Source organism: Lactuca saligna, chromosome 7, assembly GCF_052625555.1.
Source record: "Lactuca saligna cultivar CGN05327 chromosome 7, ASM5262555v1, whole genome shotgun sequence".
NCBI classification, from domain to species: Eukaryota; Viridiplantae; Streptophyta; class Magnoliopsida; order Asterales; family Asteraceae; genus Lactuca; species Lactuca saligna.
The window spans coordinates 7868218-7881445 of record NC_136423.1 but is presented as its reverse complement, the minus strand read 5'-3'; the positions used below and the strand labels follow the sequence as shown (position 1 = coordinate 7881445).

Here is a 13228-nt window from a genome sequence, read left to right as displayed (position 1 = left end):
TAGGCAGTGTTTTTTTTTTTTACTTAACCCAATAAGTCGTTTTGTCTTGATCAAGAAACATATCTCATAATATTCATAAAATTAGTTGTAGCTGCAACTGATCATGGTCTTAAATTAAAAAATAAAATGTACTCTAAAATAAACAAAGGGTTTGATAATCTTTGCAGAAAAACCATGAGAATTTGCATCTAAAATAAATAAAAACAAATCCACAATTTTCCCATTGCTTCTTCTCTATGTCTGCTTGATAAGGTACCCAACCACAACACTTATTATACCCACCACCACCAGAAATAATATCGAATAGCCGCCTGATTGATTTTTCACAGTTTGTTTTCTCATCAACTCCTATTTTTAATTCAAAAACAACATAACAAAATTCATATATCTGTTATTTTAGAACCATATAAATAAGAGTAAATTACAAATTCAGTCCCTTCACTTTACTCAAAACCACAAGTTTGGTCTAATTTCTGGGAACTAAATGAAGCCTTTGGGAAGATTTCAAAGAACGGACTAAACTTACAAATCATAGTATAGTACAGGGACCAACTTTGTAAATTGTCTATAAAGTAGGTTATCAGATGCAAAAAGACATACCAGTTCCTGTTGGAGCTTCTGACTTTGTTTAAGAGCAGCTGTTTTTTCATCGGTCAACCTTGATACCATAGAAACCAACTGCAGCATATATTACAATAATACCCTTGTTACATTAATCATAAAGAAATCCCCTAATCCCTACAGATGCATTCATGCTATCATGCTTGTTAAGATCCATAATATTGCTTTCTTTGTTAAGGGTCATTTTAGGGATTTGACAAAAACTCATAATATTCAACACCGAATCAAGAAAATAAAGAAATTGTTTCATGAGTCATAATTCTTTTTCTGTTCTTTGAAAATAGGTTTTACAGAATAAAAAAACAATAAACTAAGCATTTTATAGAATACAAAAACAAAATAGGCTTCTGAGAAGAAATACACAATCACCTCTGCAGAGAGCTTCTCTTTGGGATCCACGGATCTTGTTGTCTACATTCATACAATCAAATTAAGCTTTTGGAAACGATTGAATGAAAAGTTATATTAGCAAAAACAAAAGAGAAAACAAAAATTGCTTACAACATCAGGCCATGAAGAATTTTGACTTCCATCTTCGCCCCTCGGGGAAGAACCTTCTTCAGATTCCTCTGGGACAGGTGATGGAGGATTAGCAGGAATGTATACAACCCTCAATTTAAACTCCTCAACAACCTTGTTCTCCTCTTTATTGAACTACAAAAAATAAAAACACAGATAGTTTTAGTTTTCAATTCATAATCAGATAATCTACTTATCTACCACATAACTTTGCACTAAAAACTAAAGTTCATGAAAAGATGAGTCACCATGTTGGCAGTTATGTCCTTATTAGTTGCCCCAATAGGTGCAATAACAGCTTGCAAGAGAAACTTGTCTTTGCACTGCATGTCAGAAGGTGTCTCTTTCTGTGCTTGCATTGTAACTACAAAAAGTCAAAATTTTTATGAAGTCATTAATTGTCCCACATAGGTTATATGGTAAGATTTGTTACCTGTGACATTACAAACTGATCTTGGTAATACAATTCCAGTGTTTGGACGAACACAATACTTTTTGGGGTTTGTTGTTTTAACCTTCAACCACATGATAAAATTACAGAAGCTTGTCAAACTTTATGGAAGACAATAAGTTAATAGTTATTGAAGAAATTTAAGTACCAATCAGGTACCTTGAAGGCGATATATTGATCAGTCTTGTTGGTCAACTGTAAGGAACATGAGCTCTGCTTCTTCAACTCAACTATCACAAATAAAAATGAATCAATTTTTGTTTTTTTTTTTTTAACATAGAGGGGCATAGGAGTATAGCAAAGAACAGAGATAAAATTATGTGTAATAGAAGAATGCAAGCAATAATCTAAAATTTACATTAGTGAGTTGATCTACAAGTCACCAAAAAAATCTTCAGAATTGAGCAGGATTCACAAGAAAACCGATGCTTTGATTGTAGACTTGTTCATTGAAGAAAGCTATTATTTTTATCGGTCTTCCTATCTACTCTTGTTCATGGATTAGACTGCTCGATTATGAAGTCTTGTAGACTTGTAGTTGACTTGTGATTCAACACTTATTCTTTGATAAAAACTAAAAAACGCTAACAGACGCTAAACCAAAAACCCTAAAACGAATCAACAAACAACTCTTAAATCACACTTCTATTCAGTTAGCAAGAAATCACGAGTAACATGATCGAACTGAAACGCGTAGCACACTCCACGACAGAACTCAAGAGTACATCAAACAAATCGCAAGTACAAAATCTAAAATTACAGAAAAAGAACATTAATAACAGCAAAATCAAAACCAACAACTTACATTGAAATTTGAGTTCTGAAGGATGAAGGTTGAGAAAATCCCCGGTGCTCATGACTGTAAATGCAACAAATTCCGATCCGGGAATCCCTAATTTGATGAATTTTGTGTCGAGGAATGGCAAGAATGGGTAAGGAGTTCGGTTAGGGTTCTTAATTTTAACGTATTAATTTAAAGAAGCGATAGACTGGTCAAGCTGATTGACGAAACTAACCCTGATGGAGGTCGCTTTTTAAAAGGAGGTTGCGAGTAGCTTTAGTGTGATTAAGGGTAAAAAAGGGAAAAGACACTCTCTGGTTATTATCGCCAATACCCTGGTCAAGGGTGGATGGCTCAGTTGGGAGAAAAAAAAAAAAAAAAAAATGGTTGGTGGCATGGATTATGGACCCCTGGTACATCGTGGCATAGTGTCAAACGAGTCAAGTCAATTTCCTTTTTGACATCTTATCGACGTGTTGGATACTTGGATCTCTTAAGAAGGATAACTTTTTGAGTTAACAATATAAAAAAACATAATTTTTGACTGAATTTCATTTACGTTTTTATAAACTTAAATTATTACTTTTGTATCTTTATAAATTTTAGACTTAAAATTGCTTATCTTTAGAATTGGCTGTTAACCTTAGTTTACCTTAGAAATTTGTTAATCGCTGCATCACGGGAACTGATATTATCGTTCCAACTTTCGCATTTCGAGAGCAATTGCAAATTGGCATTCCAGAAAAATTAACAATAGCAGATCCATTTTGTATTGTCATTGTCTTCTTCTACCCTAATTCCCCTGATTTAATTCACATAAAGGCTGGTCATTTCATCTACATATTTGTTCATTTGTCTGTTTTATCAACAAATTAGTGTATTGTTTATTAGTTATGAGACTCATGTTTCATATAGATTAATTTTTTTAAAAAAAATAGAAGTTAAATATAATATCAAAATATTTAAGAACTTTGAATTTATAAGAAAAAAAAATAAGAGTAAATTACACGAATGATCCCTATGGTTTACGATAATTTGCACGTTTGGTCATTAACTTATTTTTTTTAATTCGGAAGGTCTCTCATGTTTGTTTTTGTTACGCGTTTGATCCTTGTATTACCTAAAAAGTCTATTATTTAAATAGTAATAATGGTGGGGTAGGTAAGGTAAGGTGAGAGGGGTGGGGTGGGGTTGGGGTGTATTTATTTAAATAAGTTAAAAAATCAATGGCAAAATAGTTTTTTTAGGTAACAAAAACAAACAATAAGGACCTTCCGAGTTAGAAAAAAAAATTAGAGACAAAACGCGCAAAGTACCCTAAATCATAAGGAACATTCGTGTAATTTACTCAAAAAATAATGAATTATTATAATTGAAATGTTTGTTATCTTTTAAAAAAAAATTGAACGGCAGCAACCAATAAAATTAAAAGAAAACAAGCAAGGCGCTAGAAATACAGACCATTAAGACTAGTTGGGATTTTGAAGCCACATACTCCAATTAATCCTAGCCTTAAAGTTACGGGATGAAAACCAACGAAACGAAATATCGATAATGGAATCAAAAATCCTATCATTTCTAGGCTTATTACTACTAAACAAAATACCGTTACGGAACGTCCAAAGCACCCAAATGACCACAGAAAAAACTATGTCAATAATCGCCCGTTGTTGCCTAACATTCGGCCTCGCATCGATCCAGTCCGTCATGTCTCTCATAGAGAAAAAAACAAGGATATCCAAATCAAGCCAAAGACTAACCCGCCTCCAAATCTGATTTGCAATGGTGCACTGGATAAACATGTGCAACACGTCTTCAGTAGCATCGTGACACAAAGGGCACAAAACCGAGTCAAGATCAACCCCTCTCTCGACCAACTTCGACCTCATAGGAAGTCTATCTATAATTAAACGCCAAATAAAAACATTTATTTTAATAGGAACTGAACAATTCCATCTAGTAGGCATGGAACCCGACGGAAGTCTCGAATCATCGATCCAATTCCTAGTCAATTTAACCGAAAAGCACCCTGAAATATCAAGATTCCAAACCCATTTGTCTAACTCCATGCCAAGATGATAGCCATCCAACAAAGACATCAAAGTCGTAAGCTGCTCTTGTTCAACCCCTCCTCTAATGTCACGACGCCAAGCAAAAACCCAACCCGTCGGAGACCAATAATCACGAACTAAAGAGTTTTGATTAAAAGCAAGCGCAAACAATCTTCCGAATTGCACCATCATAGGAACATCTAAGCACCAAACATCGTGCCAAAACCGAATAGTATCTCCATTCCCAGTCACTCTAGCCATGGCCTTCGAGGGTAGTAAACCACTCTCATGAATATGGTTAATAGACCCAACTATTTTTTTCCAAACACCACCACCACTTTGTATTCTCGAGCCCCCAGAAAAACCTCCCCATTCACTATAAAAAAAACTTCAGAACTTTCACCCATAAGGCGTCAGGCTCATTAAAGAATCTCCATTTCCATTTATATAAAAGACCCAGGTTAAAAGCATCTAAACTACCAATACCCAGACCACCCTGGCAAAAGAGTTTAACGCCAAATTCCACTTAACCTAATGAATACGTTTTTGACCCTCTTCCATTCCCCAAAAAAAACGAGCCCTCATATTCTCTAAAGCCTGCAAGACAGCAACAGGAGGCCTAAAATTAGATAAGTAATAAATACCAAGGCTACCCAGAACTGACTTAACAAGAGTTAAACGACCTCCAATAGACAACAATCTAGCTTTCCAAGATCCCAATCTTTTTTTGAAACGATCTATAATTATTTGCCAACCTTTAACACACACCCTAGATTCACCAACCGGAACACCAAGATACACAAATGGATAAGAACCAGTCGAGTAGCCTGTAAAAGAAGCGAGGTTGGAGATTTCAGACCTACTAACCCCCACACCATATAAACTAGACTTAGAAAGATTGAGATTTAGACCCGAGACTAAATAAAAACATCTCAACACCCGAATCAAATTTCAGACATTATTCTCATTCCATTCTCCAAGGAAAATAGCATCATTTGCATAAAACAAATGAGAGATAGCTAAATCATGTGACTCAAGTTGAGCCCCCTTAAACACACCTTACGACACCGCATCCTCCATAGCAATATGAAGACCCTCCATAGCAATAATGAAGAGAAAAGGCGACAATGGGTCACCTTGTCTCAACCCTCTAAACAACTGAAACTCATCCATATGGAAACCATTCAAAAGCACTGAGGAACGGGCATTAGAAAACATCCCCCTAATCCAAGCCCTCCATTTTCCCCAAAACCAAGAAACAGCATAATCCTATCAATATAATCCTAACTGACTGAATTGTACGCTTTTTCAAAGTTGACTTTAAATTCATCAATTTCTTCTTCTTGTGTTTGAACCACCGAACCATTTCATTCACAAGAAGAGGACCATCAAGAATTTGCTTGGATTTGAGAAAAGCAGATTGCTCCAACCCAATAACATCACGCAAGACCGAAGCTAACCTATTAGCCAACAATTTAGCAATAATCTTAAACTACAAGCCAATGAGACTAATAGGCCGATAATCGTTGATACGAATAGGATTGTCAATCTTAGGAATCAATGTAATAAAAGAAGAATTACACCGAATGGGAAACCTAGGATTGACACTAAATTCCTGCACAAAAGCTACCACATCATCACCCAAAAACTCCCAAAAATGTTTGAGAAACCGAAAAGAGAATCCATCTGGACCCGGTGCCCAGTCTAGCCCACAATCCCAGACCGTCTTCTTGATCTCTTCAGTAGAAAACACAGACTCAAGTGAATTAGCCATGTCCGGATCAAGAGATCTGAATCTATCACTCTTACGACCCATCGGAACTCCCTTAAACGTTTGGAATTTAGAAGCATAAAAATCATAAAAGGCTTTTTTAACAAGAGGGGGATCTGCAACCCACTCCCCGTCAATAGATATGCCTCTAATAAGTCTCTAACGTCTTTGCTGCTTTAACATGGCATAAAAAAAAAGTTGAGTTCTCGTCCCCCTCGATAGCCCATTTAAATCGAGCTTTTTGGGTTGAGTTAAGAGGCCGAAACTTTTCTAAGGAAGCCAATTCACCAAGTATAGCCCTTCTCTCACAAGCCAAATCATCAATCGGACCACCATCATCGAAGATCTTATCAATATCAACCAATCTAGATAATGGACGGTAACTAAAAGCTCTAGATTCCTCCTTATAACCAACAACTAGGGGTGTAAACGAGCCGAGCCGAGCCCGAGCCTGACAAAGCTCGAGCTCAGCTCGTTTAATTTGAGGAAGCTCGAGCTCGAGCTCGATTCGAGCCTTAAAATGAAGCTCGAGCTCGGCTCATGAACAATTTATTGGGCTCGTGAGCCTAATCGAGCCTAAACGAGCCTCTATGTGTGTGTGTGTGTGTGTATATATATATATATATATATGTGTGTGTGTGTGTGTATATGTATGTGTGTGTATATATATATAGAGGCTCGTTTAAGCTCGTTTAGGCTCGCGAGCCCATTAATTGAAGCTCGGCTCGAGCTCATTTAATAAACGAGCCTCATATTTAGGCTCGAGCTCGGCTCGGGCTCGTTTAATTCGATCTCGAGTCGAGCTTTTAACGAGTCGATCCCGAGTAGCTCACGAGTAGCTCGGCTCACTTACACCCCTACCAACAACCCATTTTTTATCCGGTCTTTCAAGAATTTAAGTTTATTTTGAACACAACAAACTTACTCCAAGACCTTTCAACCACTAACTCCTTGATAGCATCTTTCACCATATCATTAAATCCATCAAGATCTAACCAAGAGTTGAAGAATTTAAAAGAAAAAGGACCATAATCCACCAAAGACACATGCAAGAAAATAGGGCAATGATCAGACCACCTTCTATCAAGAATCGAAATTTGAAGATTTTCAAATCTATCATAAAAAACTTCATCCACTAGAAACCTATCCAGTTTACTTAACTTGGAACCACTAGCATCAATTCTAGTAAACCGTTTCCTAATCATAGGCACGTCAATGAGACCCATATCATCAATAAAATCATTAAAATCAGAAGCCGAACTAGAACAAAAAATCAATCCCATTCTATCATACACCTCCCTCACAACATTAAAGTCTCCAAAACACATGTAATTCCCCCCATTCCTCCTTTTAAAATCCATAAGATATTGCCACAGGTCAAATTTCTCTTGGATACCTTGAGGAGCATAAATATTAACCATGTAACAAGGAAAACTAAAAGGAACCCAAACTCCTCCAAAAATAACCACATTATCCATACAATGAACACTGCCTTTCACAAACACATTAGGGTCCCAAACAGAAAGAATACCCCCTGAAAGACCCCGAGCGCAACTACACGCAAAATCAAAACAAGGATTACCCCACATACTCCTAACTTTGAACAAGTTAATTTTTGTCATTCTAGTCTCTTGCAACCCTAGAAATGACACCCCATTCTGGATACACAATGAAGAACCCAACTTCTTTTAAAAGAAGTTCGAGTACCAAAAATATTCAAAGATAGACAATTCATCTATCCACTTGTACCATACCAATGCTAGACAAGATTTTAGAAACCTTATCCTTATGAGATTTCATATCATCCCCAAGAAGATCACCCATTTAAAAATATTGTTTCAAGACATCCTCAATATCTTATACACCCACTGGAACTTTTTTATTTAGCAACTTAGAAGAACCATGTGAACCAGAGGATCTCAACGCCGAGGCATTAAGATTAAAATTCTCGTGTAACTTCTCATGCTGGAACCTTGGAGATTGAGATAAAGATTCTGAGGCCTCACCCCCCACTACTCCACCCTGACGGATTTCCTCATCAGTTGGAGATTGAGATAAAGATTCTAAGGCCTTCTTCTTCCTTCCACTAGTTTGAAAGAAACGACCTTTTCTATCTACAAAACCAGCTCCTCGATCACCTAAATATGGAGTGTTATCTACATTGAGAGAATCTGCTACCTCCTCATTACTGTTACCCTCCTGACAATTTTTTTGTATATCACACGTATCTTCACCAAAAAAATCCTTGGGTTCCTCTTCATCTGACAAGTCTGGAATATCCAAGCCCACCTCCCACTCTTCCAATATATTTGATCCCCAATTTGAAATTTCACGAACTACCACATCATACTCAATACCTTGGGCAACCAATTTAACTGTCTCATGAATCAAATCCAGCTTAGAAGTCTTAATACACGCCCTCTTGATTGCCAATGGAGCATCCACATCATCATCTAGAAAACATACATCACCCCACATCCTAGCTACCTTAGAAACGACATCATCATTCCATGCACAACAAGGCAACCCAATCATCTCAATCCACACAACTCTTTCCTTAACAAAAAAACCCATTTACAACAGGCCTAAACAAAGAAAAATAGGCCTTAATACCATTACATTTTTTGAACCTGGCGTAGACTTCTTCAGACAAAAATGTCAAATATACCCAATCACTAAATAAACAAAAAAAACTAATGAGCTTTAATTTGAAATTTTTGAAATTAAAAAGTAAGTTTATTAATAAAATTGATATCCATTTATTGCATATTATATTAAGTGGAATTTTATAAAATAGAAAAACTCATAAAACGACATGTAGAAAAAATTAATTCAAAATAACCACAAAATGACATTTGACAAATTGAATGAGAGGGTGGCATTTGACAAAAAAAAACTTTCATTTATTATAGTAGATTGTTTGCAAATGATGTGTTTCAAACAAGCCTCCTACGAGTTGAAATCAGATGCCAACTTCACTACCCACCAAGTGTTCAATAAAATGACAGTGAAATTTTCAAATATTACAACCATATTTTTTAACTCAATTCAAGCTGTTTTATTTTACATCTCACGCAAAACCTTGATTTTTATTGTACAAAGTTATTGAAGTCTATTTATCCCCCAGATTTGGAATCAAGATTGATAGTGAGCCCATCTCCCTTGCTTTCAAGGAAATGTAGTGTTTCTTCTCAGTGATTTCTTCATTTGGTGCACGCCAACTTTTGGCTGTGGTGTTTCCATCTTAGGGTTTCAACATCTTCTTTAGGGCTTTAACTTGAGGCTTAATTTGCTTATCTTTTATTTTCATGGTTTCTTCTTCTACTTCTTCGATCGGTATTTGGCCATGTCATTTTCGAGGGTTTCATTGTTGCTCGGATGGTCAGGCATGGTCTAATGGATTTTCCATTTGATATTTCATATTAAGAGGTTGCCCCTTGTGTCTGATGAACGTAAAAATGTGTTGTGGGAAGCTATTTTGGGGGACCATGGATTGTATATGGATGTAGAAGAAACATTAAAGGCATTTAGTCAATGGATATGCGCTAATTGTATGAGTAATCATGCATTGAATCACTTTTGCCACCACCCTGATGGTCTTGCACAATTTACTGGTGGGTTCAATGACATGAGTGGACACATTATTGACATTTCAAAGTCGGCTTTCATAAGGCATGAAACTGTAGTACTTGAAGGGTTGGCTTTGGATGATGGGCTGCTTGATCGTGTTTTCTAGGCGTCTATCACGATCGTCAAAATTCTCCATCATAGTTGTCGTATGGCTTTCTCTCAAGCATTACAAATAGCTCTTAACAAGGTGGTCGCTTACCCCAAATCTATTGAATCATGGGTTAGGCTATTACTTCTTCCCCGATGTACTTTGAAAGTGTTCATGCCTAAGAACATATAAGAAGGTAGGTCTGGGAACATGAAATCATTACAAAATTGTTGTATATTGACCTCTTTAGCTACATGGGGGAAAAAGATTGTCTTGTCACATTAGTTAAAAATATGTTTGACAATTCAGGTCTTGGATCATTGGGCCAAGGAGCATATCACTTTCAGGAGGGAAAAACAAAGGGCAACACCAACGTTAGATAATGTCTCTATAAGGTTGCTGATGGGCATTTTACAACAACAGTGAAAAGTGTTGTGCTCATCGGGTGTTGCTTCACATGATAGTGACACTATCAAAGCTTTAGAGGCTAAGCATCCATACAAGCCACCCCCATCCATACCGAGCACCACTTATTATGAGCCTCCCCTTATAGTAGATATTGATAATGTCCTTGGTTATATTAAATCATTTTCTAAAGGAACTTTGTGTGGAAGAGACGATTTGAGATCTCAACACATTTTGGATGCTCTATGTGGGGATGGGTCTGTTATAGCCATCAATCTCTTACATGCCATTACAGCAGTGGTTAATCTATGGCTAGGAGGAAGATGTCTGTCATATTTGGCAGAATGTGTAGCGTCTGCACCTCTTACTCTGCTCCTAAAACCTCGCAATAAAATTTGTCCTATTATTATGGGCATTATATGGAGGCGTTTGGTTTAAGAGGTTGTTGAAGTTGTACTTCATAGTGTTAATAAGGTGTTGAGTGTACGTCATGATGATGGATCTCTTGCAATGCTTACTTTGGGTTTCTTGAATGCCTTCAATTTAGTGGATAGATCTGCCTTACTTCACAAGTTTAGGATGAGGTGCACTTCCAATTCCTTATGGGTCGAATTCTTATAGACATGCAGCAAGGTTGTATTTAGGAGATAAGCATGTTTGATCCACTACTGCAGTCCAGAAGGTGACCCTTTAGGACCACTTCTTTTTGCTCTTGTATTGCACCCACTTATATATCAAATTAGAAATATTGCAAGCTTCTTCTTCATGCTTGGTACCTTGATGATGGGATCGTCATTGGAGATTCAAAGGATGTGGCAAGAGTATTGGACATTATTATGGTGTCAGGCCCATGATTGGGTCTTGAGTTGAATATCAAGAAAATTGGGCTATTTTGGCCTTCATACGATGGTAGGAAGTTGCGTACAAGCTTATTCCCTACTGACATTAAGCGAACGTTATTGGGTGTGAAGCTTCTTGGGGGAGCTGCTAGTAGAGATCCGAGTTTTATTAGCGGGTTAGCCATGAAGAGGGCTGCCAAGGCTATTGATTTGATGCACCTTATACCACAGCAACATGATCCCCCAGAGTGAGCTCCTTTTGCTTCGATCTTACATAGGTATCGCCAAACTTTTCTTTGGCCTAAGGATGTGCCAACCCGTTCACGTGGAAGAAGCTGCTTTGTGTTTTGATAAAGGATTACGTGGGTCGATTGAGGACATTGTGGTTTGTGGGGGTCCGTTCTTTGAGGACCTTCAATGGTGACTAGCTTCGTTACCATTTAGGTGTGGTGGTTTGGGGTTGTACTCAGCGGTAGAAGTTTCCTCTTATGCTTTTGTGGCTTCATGAGCTCAATCGTGGTTGTTACAAGACCACATCTTATGAAATAGCACCATATGTGGTATGGATTCAAATTATATTTGTGCTTTGGCATGTCTTCATGATATGATTCTGAGCTTTGACTTCAGAGGTTTCACTAATAAGGACACCGCCCCTCCAAAAGCCCAACATTCATTGGCGAGTCCCCTTTTTAGTAAAATTATCCAATACATGGAAGTTCACTTTGACATGATGATTAGGCAGAAATCAATTTTTTGAGTGTCTAAGGGCCCCGCATGCTCAGGATTTTCTTATGACTATTCCTATTAACGGTCTTGGCCAGCTATGTTTCCAGTGGAGTATTGTATCATCCTCAAGTATCGCCTTTATGATACCTTTATTTCCAGCTTATGAGCCTTGCCCTGTTTGTTGCAAGGCATTTTTTGGACTCCTTTAGGGTGCATGCAGCTCATTGTAAAGAGCTCTCGGGTTTCAAGTACTGACACGATTTGGTTAGGGATGTTCTTTACAACATATTTAGGCGCGCTGGGATTTTTGCCAAGAAGAGGCACATGTGAACTTTCTTACTATACCACTGGAAGGAAGATCAACACTTAGACCAACTAATGTTTTAGTATTTGGATGGGTTGGTGGGAAGCATGCATGTGTGAATCTAAAGGGGGTGTCCCCTCTTGTGGGCTTGGGGAGTGGGATTTTCACTGTGGGGCATGCTGCTTTAAAAGTTGTATCATGCAAAGTGGCAAAACATGAGAAAGCATGCATGGAAAATCAACACATTTTTATACCTTTTGCATTTGATACTTTCGGTTTCCTTGCGACAAAAGCTGTGGAGCTCCTCAATAGATTCCAATGGGTCATGCATAGTAATGTTATGACCCCAAGATCTATAGATGTTATTTTTAAAAGAATTAGTTTTTCCATCCAAAAAGGGGTTGTGGGACAACTTGTTGCTCGTTTATCTACTACGTCTATGTAAAACTTTCTTCTAATTTTATATTAAAACATCCTTTAACCGAATTTTGTAAAAAGTTGCAAATCATCCTAAATCAATAAAATTCATATTTATATACAATCTCATATTTTAGTTAGAACTAAACTAACTTAATATTTTAAAAAAAATAGAATTCAAAATTCTATATGGTGTTACTAAAATACTCTCCTAAATTAAAGATTATAATTAAATCATTTTAATTTGGATAAATTGTAACACCCATAAAATTTAAGCAAATTTTAGACTTTTCCAAAACACTTTAATACCATTCAATCATTACATAGTTTGTTATCAAAATAATAATTATCAGAGTATCCCTGTATCAATTTATAAAAATCATAACAGCAGGAGGAGCGGTACGATCAAGCCTTTGCCTTCCCTCGATTACCAGAAGTACCTAGAACAAGAAACGAAAACTGTAAGCCTAAAAGCTTAGTGAGCTACCCCAAAATACCAATGTCATACCTATATAATCATAACATATAAACAATACAAAACAACATGCATAATGAGCCTTCAGCATGACTGGACCGCCTCGCCGGGCCTACAGTCTATCTGGACCGCTCCCGAGCCTTCGACATG

The 13228-nt window shown here is 37.1% G+C and overlaps 3 protein-coding genes across 3 annotated transcripts; all 3 read right to left on the bottom strand.

Moving 5' to 3' along the window:
* Positions 1–85: 85 nt before the first annotated feature.
* On the bottom strand, positions 86–2601 carry LOC145004203 (vesicle-associated protein 1-3-like). The gene is made up of 8 exons (XM_078963091.1): positions 2397–2601; positions 1751–1821; positions 1574–1655; positions 1389–1504; positions 1123–1275; positions 991–1032; positions 601–678; positions 86–348 (listed from the first exon to the last, which is right to left on the bottom strand). Exons 1-8 carry the CDS (start codon positions 2446–2448, stop codon positions 235–237), a joined length of 708 nt encoding a protein of 235 aa, XP_078819217.1. The 5' UTR covers positions 2449–2601; the 3' UTR covers positions 86–234.
* A 2881-nt stretch (positions 2602–5482) lies between these two features.
* Positions 5483–6197, bottom strand: LOC145006636 (uncharacterized). The gene is made up of 3 exons (XM_078965715.1): positions 6019–6197; positions 5676–5883; positions 5483–5581 (listed from the first exon to the last, which is right to left on the bottom strand). The coding sequence occupies exons 1-3, from the start codon at positions 6195–6197 to the stop codon at positions 5483–5485; spliced, it is 486 nt and encodes a 161-aa protein (XP_078821841.1).
* An 884-nt stretch (positions 6198–7081) lies between these two features.
* LOC145006635 (uncharacterized) lies at positions 7082–7816 on the bottom strand. The gene has a single exon (XM_078965714.1). It carries the CDS (start codon positions 7814–7816, stop codon positions 7082–7084), a length of 735 nt encoding a protein of 244 aa, XP_078821840.1.
* Positions 7817–13228: the final 5412 nt, after the last annotated feature.

Excerpts from the sequence above, each read along its gene's own strand:
- LOC145004203 (XM_078963091.1), bottom strand. The coding sequence starts at position 2,448 with ATGAGCACCGGGGATTTTCTCAACCTTCATCCTTCAGAACTCAAATTT. Across the intron at positions 1,033-1,122 it reads ATTCTTCATGGCCTGATGTT|ACAACAAGATCCGTGGATCC; the intron begins GTAAGCAATTTT and ends GTATGAATGTAG. Across the intron at positions 349-600 it reads AGAAGCTCCAACAGGAACTG|GAGTTGATGAGAAAACAAAC; the intron begins GTATGTCTTTTT and ends AATTAAAAATAG.
- LOC145006636 (XM_078965715.1), bottom strand. The coding sequence starts at position 6,197 with ATGGCTAATTCACTTGAGTCTGTGTTTTCTACTGAAGAGATCAAGAAG. Across the intron at positions 5,884-6,018 it reads GAATTTAGTGTCAATCCTAG|GTTAGCTTCGGTCTTGCGTG; the intron begins GTTTCCCATTCG and ends GTTGGCTAATAG. Across the intron at positions 5,582-5,675 it reads TAGGATTATGCTGTTTCTTG|TTGTTTAGAGGGTTGAGACA; the intron begins GTTTTGGGGAAA and ends GATGAGTTTCAG.
- LOC145006635 (XM_078965714.1), bottom strand. The coding sequence starts at position 7,816 with ATGACAAAAATTAACTTGTTCAAAGTTAGGAGTATGTGGGGTAATCCT.